The sequence below is a fragment of the Psittacula echo genome, assembly GCF_963264785.1.
Source record: "Psittacula echo genome assembly, chromosome: 1".
In the NCBI taxonomy this organism is placed as follows: Eukaryota; Metazoa; Chordata; class Aves; order Psittaciformes; family Psittacidae; genus Psittacula; species Psittacula echo.
In genome coordinates, this window is record NC_137735.1 from 163,216,137 (window position 1) to 163,227,344 (window position 11,208).

At 47.3% G+C, this 11,208-nt stretch overlaps 1 protein-coding gene across 5 annotated transcripts in view; it reads right to left on the reverse strand.

Annotated features, from left to right (window-relative positions):
- MKLN1 (muskelin 1) overlaps positions 1-9,305 on the reverse strand; it is a 115,442-nt gene extending 106,137 nt beyond the window's left edge. For 2 of the 5 annotated variants that reach the window (XM_080619194.1, XM_080619193.1), the window contains exon 1: positions 9,019-9,099. Coding sequence is in view for 1 of the 5 variants with exons in the window: in XM_080619191.1 (XP_080475317.1) it covers positions 9,188-9,279 (92 nt within the window). In the remaining 4 variants the exon portion in view is untranslated. Of the gene's footprint in view, positions 1-9,018; positions 9,101-9,187 lie in introns of those variants that run through there. The other 3 variants (XM_080619191.1, XM_080619196.1, XM_080619192.1) reach the window with 3 other exon arrangements.
- Positions 9,306-11,208: the final 1,903 nt, after the last annotated feature.

Genomic DNA, 11,208 nt, shown 5'->3' on the forward strand with positions numbered 1-11,208 from the left:
ACAGGCCCTTGTCCAAAGTGATCCACAAATGTTCCATGATACTGGTGGAATAGAACTGCTCCTCATTTCCAAAATCAGTTTCCTGGAAAGCAACAGCCCCTTCACAAGACAACTAGAGGAAAGCAATACCTAACACACATCCATGTAAATCCCCTGTGCTGTATTTTGGAAGCATCACAAGCTTGGTGGAGTATTTTTGTTTGACTAACACACATATGGAAACATTTTACAAAGGAAGTAGATTTGGGTCTTCCATGATTTCACAGCATTCCAACAATGCTCTGACATGCCACAATGTTAGGAATATTTCCATTCAAAAGAGGAATCCACAAAAACAGAGTGATTACACCTAAAGATGAGGAATTCCTCATATGAGCCATAACCACAACTTCAATACTCATCAGCACTGTAACTTCTCACTATCAAGTTCACCCAAAAATGATGCCTGTAAAAGAATGTATGTTTGATAAAGAGACTGAATCCCCCCCCAGGAGCAAAGTAACATCAGGTATTGAGCTTTGTCCCTAAGAACTCTATGTAAAATGCCTGGTTCCAGGTGGGACAATCTTAACTATATCAACTTTCCTTTCAGGATCAAGGCTCTGCTACTACCAATGCAACTCTATCCAGGGAATCCAGAAGACAAAATACTGACCTGGGAAGAGCAAAGAAATATCAGCCTGTCCTTAAACACAGGTTATGTGAGGAATTGTGTTACAAGTCAGAAACATTTGTCCCTGGAGCTGCATTACAGAATAATTCCTCATGTTGAGGCAATAGACACAATTCCTGCTAAAGAATCCCCCAGTTCCCAAGCCAACATCACTTTCATACTTGGCAGCTTCCAAACTCTGTACCAGAAGGCAGGATTTTTAGGAGACAATATGCAGTAACACGCTGTCCTGAAAGAGCAGGGTATGAACTCATTCAGCAATTCCTTACTCACAGGTCAATTTCATACTCCAAATTTTCTTCTTCCATTTTCACCCCCTATTAAAGAGCATCTCTTTACTACCACAACTTTCATAGGTAGAATAGGTGAGGAAATGAGTACCTAAATAGTTGCCATAAGAATCAAATGCTGCTTGATGTACGTACCCAGAGAAAAGCATTCAAAAAGACACAGGTCATGTCCTAAGCAGTGTTTTCAGGCACATTCCCGCAGCTTGAGAGTGACATTATGAACCCAGGAGTTAGGGGAAAAAAGGCAGAGGGCTGAGGAAAACACCACCATATCCAAAGTGAGCAGTGGGTAATTTTCCTCCATTACCAAATCATGCCATTTTCCAGGAACTGCAGAACATGCCAGCAGAGGAGGAGCAAGTGCTAGAAACCAGTTTGCTGTTGCAGTGTGGAGTCAGACACGCAGGCTGCTGTCCTCAAATATATGGTTGTGCTCCTTGATTTAAATTGATCCAGGAAATAATTTATCTAACATTATGCATACTGAGTTTCAAGCAATGACTAAAATAGAAGCTACCTAAGGTAACAAACCACTCTACATCTTCAGCACTCCTTCTTCCCTTTCCAGTAGTTTGCATATTATTAAACTCAGACCCAGCTGAACTTACACCCCAATGTTGTACACAATTCAACAGACCACAATCAAAAAAGCAAAACTACATTTGGTTCTACAAGTTTATATTAATATGGAATTAAAGTAAGTCAAGTACTGGCTTGCTTTGGAAGTTTGGAACATAGAACCACAGAACTGGTTGGGTTGGAAAGGACCTTAAAGCTCACACAGTTCCAACCCCCTGCCACGAACAGGGACACCTTCCACTAGAGCAGCTTGCTCCAAGCCCCTGTGTCCAACCTGGCCTTGAACACTGCCAGGGATGGGGCAGCCACAGCTTCTCTGGGCACCCTGGGCCAGCACCTCAGCACCCTCACAGGGAAGAGCTTCTGCCTAAGAGCTCATCTCAGTCTGCTCTCTGGCAGGTTAAAGCCATTCCCCCTTGGCCTGTCCCTACAGGCCCTTGTCCAAAGCTGCTCTCCAGGTTTCCTGTAGCCCCTTTAGGCACTGGAGCTGCTCTAAGGTCTCCCCTTCAGGAGCCTTCTCTTCTCCAGGCTGACCCAGCCCAGCTCTCTCAGCCTGGCTCCAGAGCAGAGCTGCTCCAGCCCTTGCAGCGTCTCAATTGCCTCCTCTGAACTTGGTCCAACAGCTCCACACCCCTTTCGTGTTGAGGGTCCCAGAGCAGAACACAGAACTGCAAGTGAGAGATCCTGACCTCTAGATAACTGATTCAATGCTGCACACATCACTTAACTTCAACTTAAAAATCATGATCACTTCATAAAACCAGGGGAGGTGATACATAAAACCAGAGGAGGTGATAAACCCAATGGTGCATTCTTTCAGTGACCTGCTAAAGAGATGAATGTGCAGAATAAGAAACTATATTCTTTGCCATGAATAACACAAATCAGACTATACATGTCTGAGCAGTACCAACAGTTATCCCAAAGACATTGTGCTCTGCTTAAAATAGTGTTTTAGTCTTCAACTAATTAGTAATCAGGAGCTTGAACGCCTTTATTAAACTTTCCAGCTATAAAATCACATAGAGAGCCAATGATCCATAATGTGATGGTGTTAACAGCTCCTATGAAAATTTTACATTCTTAATGTTCCCCAAAAATGCCACCCCAGAAAAGGTTGCACACTGGAGTTCCACAGGTTCTGCCAGGTTAGGGACACCAGGGAACTAGAGCTATTAGCATTTCACCTTCAGCCTTCTGGCAGGGAACAAAACTCTGCCAAACCTCTCCTATAATGGCTGTTTGAACTGGAGCTTAAAGGAACTTCTTCTCAGACCTCAGCATTTGAGCTTTTACCTGAGAAGAAAAAGCTGTCGGACTTCTGATGCCAATAACTACATTTGTTTGTGATTTCTTCACTCCCTTCACCTCCCTGACCTTTTCCTTTCTCTCCACATCCCTTTCTCACTAGAGAAGCACCTAATACATATTCAACCTGTTGATAACTTGATTTTCTATGGAATTATTTTGCTTTGTAAGTGCTTGATTTCAGGTAAAGTGATGTTGGGAGGGAAGAAAACGCCTGTCATAACAAGAGATCTTACGGATTTCCTCCATGTTTCTGGACAAACAAGTGGGAGAAAACTATTTTCCATTGCACACTGAAAAGGACCAGAAGCAGAAGTGAGAACATTTCTATACCCAGGGTTCACCTGAGGTGACAGAGTCCATCAGTTCACTTCACTGGGCAGTGTTTGCACTGCCTGCTCATTTTAGTCAATGTTATTGATCTGCATTGCAAAGACATCACAAACACGTAATTCCAGAGAGCCTGCAGGTGTGCCCTTCATCCTCCCATCACTCAAGGCAAAGCAATTACAACATGGCAAGTGAACTGGCTACATTAAAATGCTCAAGTAAAGCTATAAATGCTGACTGTTTCAGTTGAAACAACTACATTTGTGCTTGTATGTGCAAAATAAACACCAAAGTCAAGGTTCTACATCTAAATAGAAATCATCACTATCATGTTAATGTAAGAAAGCATAAGACATAAGCAGTATCACAGGGTGGTTTGGGTTGGAAGGGACCTTAAAGCTCATCCAGTTCCAACCCCCTGCCACAGGCAGGGACACCTTCCACTAGAGCAGCTTTCTCCAAGCACCATCCAAGAGAGAGAGCTCATCTCAGTCTCCCCTCTGGCATGTTAAAGCCCCCTTGTCCTGTCCCTACAGGCCCTCATCCAAAGCCCCTCTCCGGGTTTCCTTTAGGCACTGGAGCTGCTCTAAGGTCTCCCCTTAAGGAGCCTTCTCTTCTCCAGGCTGAACCAGTTCAGCTCTCTCAGCCTAGCTCCAAAGCACAGCTGCTCCAGCCCTCTGATCATGGAGCATAATGAAGACTTCTACAGATCACCCTGCCAGAAAAGTTGTGAAGCACACTTTGCAGTCCACCATTAGGTCTCAAAAGAAGTATCTTCACCTCACCAAGCAAACAGAGACCAGTATGAGAAAACAGAACAGGAAAAACCAAACCTTTTCATTAGTCATCACTGATCTCAACTTGAACATGAGATTCTTTGAGACCTGGCTGCATCTCTAACAAGACTTATGAACCTGATGCAGCTGAATCATCAGCTTCATGTGGTAGGAGGAGAACCTGAGAATCACATTCCACTAGCCACAAATACATGGTGTTCCCTGTTGCAGAAATCACAGAGAACAGAGTAGCTGGAATTCAGGTTATTTTCCGGCTGGTTTTGTAGGGGTTGTTTTTAAATCCTTATGGACTTTACCCCAGAAAGTTTGGTACAGATGCTCTCGGCACTTTCTTACTAATGCTTTGCACTACTTTAGAGTTGAAGGCACAGGAGAATACATCTCTGTTTCAGAGTAAACACAACACAGTGGATGTTTGGTTAGACCGGGCAGGAATTTACTGCCACATCCTCTAACTAAAAAGCAAAGAAAACATTTGCATTCTCATTTTGGAAATGTACAAGGCGCTCATATTTTACTAACAAAGTATCTTTCACTTCATTTGCTTCCCCTGGTTTGATGGAAATAGAGAAAACTAGCAAAAACACAGCTATTTAAAGTATATCGTAACAGATCAGCTGGATCTTTCTGAGTTCCAGTGTGCTTTCTAGGAAAGAGAACAGAGCCTTCCAGCCTTCAAGACTTGCTGCAGCATCACTCAAGGTGTCAAAATGGAAAAGCCTGGAATTATCAAGTCCGCAGAGAAATAGATAAAAACGAGTTGCATGAACCCATACCAATTAGAAGGAGGTTGCTAATGGCATTTAGCTACTCAGCCACAAAAACAATCTTGGTTTATATTCTTAATAACAACCTGATCACAAGAAATAATCAAACAAAACAGCAATAAAAATCATAAAGACCAATGTAGGGAACAGCTGATCTTCCTCTATAGAAATATCCTACAGGAAAACCTGAGTGACTCTGAAGGTCTGAGCAATAGGATGAAGCTTCCCCACAAAGGTACACGAGGATAACACAGCAAAAAGCTCTTGTTAGTCTCTGAAGTGGGATTTCAGCTGCACAAAACAGTGCCAGAAGGACCTGAGTGCATCAGCCAACTACAAGACGCCATCAGTCACAAGTCTGACACAAGCACTAGAAACCATGGTCCTGGCATACAGTAATTGAGGGGACACGACTGCCATGCACACAGCACAATGCTTCACCTCTTATTCACCTCAGTTCCAACTGGAGCAGGCACAAAAAGGGGCTATTGAAAAAAGCAGTATATGAAGTGCTTCTGCCAGAATGCAGAGCAATGGCTTTTGGTTCTCTCTGTTACAGAAAATAACCCAAGTTTGAACAACGGTTGTTTTACATTCAGTAAGTTCTTTACTCCCTCCTTGTCCGAAAACAAGGAGTGACTGAGCTCATCGCTTTCTGCAGAAGGAAAGAGGGGAATGAAGTCCAGGTCTCCCTCAGCATATGTCTAAAGCACATGTACCCATATGAAGTGACTGGGGTAGGGGAATCTATGGGATGACCCCTTGTAAGACATCAGGGAACAACCAACCTCCCACACGGCTCCATTCCTTCAGAGAGGAATCACAGAGAGCCAAAGGAAGGGATATCTGATAGAGGACCCTGAGACGATGTGCTTGGCTGAACATTCTCCAAGCTGGACAAGTCAAAGCCTTTCCACATACAGTTGCCTCTGCACAGGCAGAGTGTGCCTGGAAACATCAGATGTTTCAAGAACACATTTCCTCTTGGATCAGTTTGCTTCCCAAAGGCACAACCTATTGAACTAGACACTAGAACTAGACATGAGAACTAAATCAGCTCTTTGACTTCTACCCAACAGAGCTTTTAAAACAAATACTCAAGACAGTCTTCCTGCTGGTAGCTACCGGCCAATAGAGGACAACTCCAGCAGTTTGGGTAACAGAGGAATTATTCCTTGGCTGACTCAAGAAGGACAATCTTCATTCAATGCTTGTAAAGGCCTTTGCAAACATGGAGGTAAACTGCAGCACTGCTAAAAGAGCCAGAAATTGGATCCAGCACTAATCCCCTTGTACGACCACCAAACAATAGGAAAGAACCTGGCATTCAACAGAAGAAACTTCTCGGTCAGTGAAAGAAGTGGTTTTCAACAGAGTGATGCCAAACCAGACCATGACCAGAAAGGTCTTCGCAAAACACTTGTGGGTTTTGTGTTTGTTTTGTGTTGGTTGGTTGAGGGTTTTTTTGTTTTAATTAAAAAGAGCAGTTATCAGGTGATTTCAGGGTTCTGGAAAGCTTCACTATCAGTCCAGCATCACCTAAGCAGATGTGATGGAAGTTACTGGGCATCTCATTTCTCCCCTGGGCAGTGATGATGAAAGCTTTATATTTCACGGCTTTGTTTCACATTTCAAACCATACAACTACTTCAGAAGTGTGTTTAAATTGCACTTAGCTGACAAAGACCACAGCTAATCCACTCTGCTACTCTTCCAAAAGTACTCTATTTGCAATACCACAGCTCCCAACAACAAGCAGTATGATTTAACAAGTAGTATATTCCTATACACATTATGGTAGAGTTCCTCTTCTTCAAGGTTAATGTGGTTTCTTCCTAGCTAGGAAACTTGAAACCAAAGTATAAGCAGAATTCCCAACATCCTTCCAGAAAAGCATCATTCTGTTCCGCAGATTAAATACTAAACCAAATTTCAGCTTGATCTGCATATTCATCCTGCATGATGTTATGTTCCTGTTCCAGCATGTTAGAAGTTTTCCATCTTCCCTCCATCCCCAAAAACCCACCCTCCCATATGTTCCTTTATAAACCATCTCCTTTGGAGAATCTCATCTTCAATCACAGGTTCCATTTCACATAGCACTTAAACTCTCCCCCAGAACATGGGAAGCAGAAGTTAACAGACAGCACGTTAAAACCCAAAGCTTTCATAGAAGACAACACACAGCACAGGACCAGCAGCCCTCAGACTGAAGGTCAGTCTGCTGGAGAACAACCCCATCACTGAGATTATTGAGCACTGCTTAAAAGCCTTTAACATTGTTTTTACTGGTGATAAGAACATTTAAACATCATAAAACACAGCGGAATGCAAGGTCATGCATTTGGAGAACACCAGCCCTACTACAGGGAAGGGAATTGTACTGCAGAAGGCAATGACATTAAGGGCTTTGGGCAGCACTGCAGATATCACATGAACATTAATTCCCAATGTAAGTCTATAGCAAAAAAGGACTAATGAGAGCCTTGGAAAGGAACATTGAGGAGAATTATCTTTTCATATCACAGCAGTGAGATCAATAATGGGCTGTCATCCTTCTATTCAGGGACCAACACTAACATGCTGTCAAAAGCCAGAAGTGCTGGTAGAAACAACTACAAGCATGGTCACAGAGCTGAAACACCTTAAAGTCAAGTCTTGTTAACAAGGAAGGTAAAGGGACTACTTCATTACCAAAGATTATCAAATAGAACAGAATCCTGTTCTTTTTAATCTCTAACAAAGCAAATACACAGAAAGACACAACACCAAGGAGTTTAGTCAGGAAAACTTTGGTTTCGTTAAAGGCTCACTTCATTTTGGAAAGCGGAGATTATTCCTGTCATGAATTATTCACAAACATCCAACCCTGTCACTTGTTCATTGCGGGTTCAAGCAAAGGTTATTAAATCCAGCACCATCAATGATTAGACAGGACTCTGCAGTGACAGAGGTGGCCAAGAGCTGTAATCCTCAGGTCCTCCCAACCTCCAACACTGAAGCCAACCGCCTGAAGAGGCTGGTTGAAAACAGTACAACCAGACCACATCATAGTCACTCCAAATCTTACTTTCAGTAAGTAAAGGAAGGTAACAGGCTACACAGCCGAGCTTCCTATGCAGGATGGGTTCACATTAGCGCAGCAGCACAAACTGATGGCTGTAAAACAGCTCCAGTCCCCTTCTGCCAAGCCCCAAACACAGAGGACACGAGGGCAGCAGCTGACCCCCTTTCCCCAAACCCACACCCAACAGACGACGGGAGCCCAACATTTCAGAGGTCAGGGGCAAGAGAGGCAGCCAAATAACACAGTGCCGCAGGCCCCTGACATACGCAGACCTGCGGGGCAGGGCAGGGGGAAGGCTTACTGACCCTTCTCCCCACTTCACGTGGTGACCAGCCTCTCACACACTCAGTGCCCATCTCTCCCCCCGGCTCCTACCTGATCCTAACATAGCAGCCAGCCCCACACACACTTATTCACCCCCAAACGTGCAGCTCAGACCCTCCCACACCACACAAAGCCCCCCCAGATCTGTTTGTCAATCACTCCCCAAACCCAACACACATCCCTCATAGAGGTGGTGCTCAGCCGCTGACCCAAACAACCCTCCCAGCCCTGCTGAGCATCCACACACAGAACCCCTAAATCACACTGCACAGACCCGTCCCATATACACAGCCCCCTAAATCCTGCTGTAGGGACCCACACGCACAAACCCCCTTGAATGCTGCGGTACAGACATATACACACAAACCCCCGTGAACCCTGATGTACAGACCCCACAAAAGCCTGCTTCAGACCTCCACACAGAGCCCCCCAAATCCTGCTGCACAAATTCACACACAAACCCCCCTAAATCCTACTGTACGGACACCCAAAGTCCTGCTTTGCACACCCCACATGCACATAGACACCCCAAATCCTAAGGTAGAGCCCACACACACAGAGCCCCTAAATCCTGCCGTACAGACCCCCCAAACCCTGCTTCACAAACCTACACACACAGAGCCCCCCCAAACCCTGTTGCATAGACCCCCATACACACAAAACCCCCTAAATCCTACTGTACGAGCCCCCTCTCACACAAAGATCCCTAAATCCCGACCATCTCTTCCCACATACACACACACCCCCGTCCCCAAATCCTGCGGACACAAACACACACAAACCCCACAGCGCCCCACAACCAACCCTTCCCCACACAAACCCCCTACCCTCGCCTACCGACCGAGCGCCCCCCACCCCATCCCATCCCCTCCCCTCCCCTCACCACCACCGCCGGCCTCAGCGCCTGCCCCGCTCTCCTCACCGCAGCCGCCACGGCCGCGGCCTCCCCGCGCAGGCCACAGGCGGAGGCCCGGCGCAGGCCGCAGCGGCCCGGCGCGGAGCGGAACAGCGCAGAGCGGGGCGCGGGGCCGCGGCGCGGGGCCGGCACTCACTCGGGCAGGTAGGTGGAGGAGAAGCTGCTCCAGCGGTGCAGGGTATAACCCAGCACCCGACTCTCGGCACCCGCCGGGCCCGCCGCCGCCATCTTGTTGTCAGCAGCGGCAGCCGCGGCCCCGGCAGCGACCGCGAGGGGCGGGGCCCAGTTCTTAAAGGGGCCGCGGCGGCTGTGGGGCGCGTTGGGGTGTAATGGGGCCCGGGGGAAGTGGAGGGAGATGGGCTGTGGGGCAGCAATGGGGCAGCAATGGGGCAGCAATGGGGCAGCAATGGGGCAGCAATGGGGCAGCAATGGGGTATGGGGCCTGTGAGGCCTAAAGGGTGATACCCCTTGGGCTGTGGGGCGCAGGGAGATGTGCCATGGGGCTGTATTTGGCTGTGGGGCAGCAATGGGGTATGGGGCCTGTGAGGCCTAAAGGGTGATACCCCTTGGGCTGTGGGGCGCAGAGAGACGTGCCATGGGGCTGTATTGGGCTGTGGGGCTCAGGGGGATGCCCCATGGGGCTGAGGAGGGTTGTGGAGCCCAGGGAAATGCCCTGAAGAGCTGCTGTGGGGCTGAGGGGGATGCACCATAGGGCTGCATTGGGCTGTGGGGCTCAGAGGGATTCCCTGTAGAGCTGCTGTGGGGCTAAGGGGGATGCGCCGTGGGGCTAAGGGGGATGCGCCATGGGGCTGCATTGGGCTGTGGAGCTTAGGAGAAGGCACCATGGGGCTGGAATGGGATGTTCCCATGTCCGTGGGTCAGTGCTTGGGATCTAGGGAAACCCAACAGGATGTGATCCCGTGCCGCTCCTGCACCAGTCCCTGTGCCGTGGGTTGCACGTTACCGTCCCCTTCTCCCCTCTACAGCCCAATATTTGTCTGTGTAATCAATCCCACACTTCCAAGAAGCTTGTTTTGACACTTCTGCCGATGATTAAGCACGGGGTGGGTTTGGTTGTGGGGGTTTGCATCGCTGAGAAGGAGTTAAAGCCATGAAAGTCACTGTAAATTACAGTAAATAGACAAATAAAAGCAAATAATAAGTGAAATCAAAGGGATGCCCACATTTAGCGTAACCAACAGTCCTGTTTGAAAGCACTTGCAAACTGAGGATTAATCGCGGCTCATTTCCTTGGGTCGCTCTTTCCACCCATACAACAGCTCATCCATGTGCTCCATGGAGAGGTGACCTGAAGGTCCTGGCTGTGGGAAGGAACACGAGTGTTTTCCTACATATTGTGTCGTGTTTAATAACTTATTTATCTCCTTCTTTCTTTTGTTGGGGATTTTAGGAAACAACGTGTGTTTAATCAGCACCGAATCACAGGTTGGAAGGGACCTCAAGGATCATCTGATCCAACCTTTCCAGGTAAAGTATGACCTAGGTTCAGACGTCCCAGCACCCTGTGCAGATGAATCTTAACGGTGTCCAACACTGAGGAATCCATCACTTCCCTGGGGAGATTATTCCAATGCTCTCATTGGGAAAACTTCCCTCTTGTGTCCAGCTGGAATCTCCCCAGGAGTGACTTGTGCCCATCACCCCTCATCTTTTCCATGTGATTCCTTGTCAACAGGGAGTCTCCATCTTCGTAGCCACCCTTTAAATACCGTATCATGATGATAATGTCTCCCCTGAGTCTTCTCTTCTTTAGGCTGAGCTAAACCAGCTCTCTCAGCTTTTCCTCACACGGCTTCCCAGTCCTTGGATCATCTTTGTGACCCTTCTCTAGACCCTCTCCGGTCTGTCCACACGTAGAGCAGAGACCAAAGCTGAACCCCTTTATTCCAGGTGTGGCCTGACAAGCACTGAGTGGGACAATGACATCTTTATCCCTGCTGGTGATGCCCTTGTTGATGCCCCCCAGCATCCTGTTGGATTTCTTTGCCACAGCAGCACACTGTTCATTCCTATGGAGCTTGTGTTCGCCAGGACCCCCAGGTCCCTTCCCACAGAGCTGCTCCCAGGGCAGATCCCAGCCTGTGCTGCACTCTGGGGTTGTGTTTTCCCAGGTGCGAGACCTTCCACTTGTCCTTG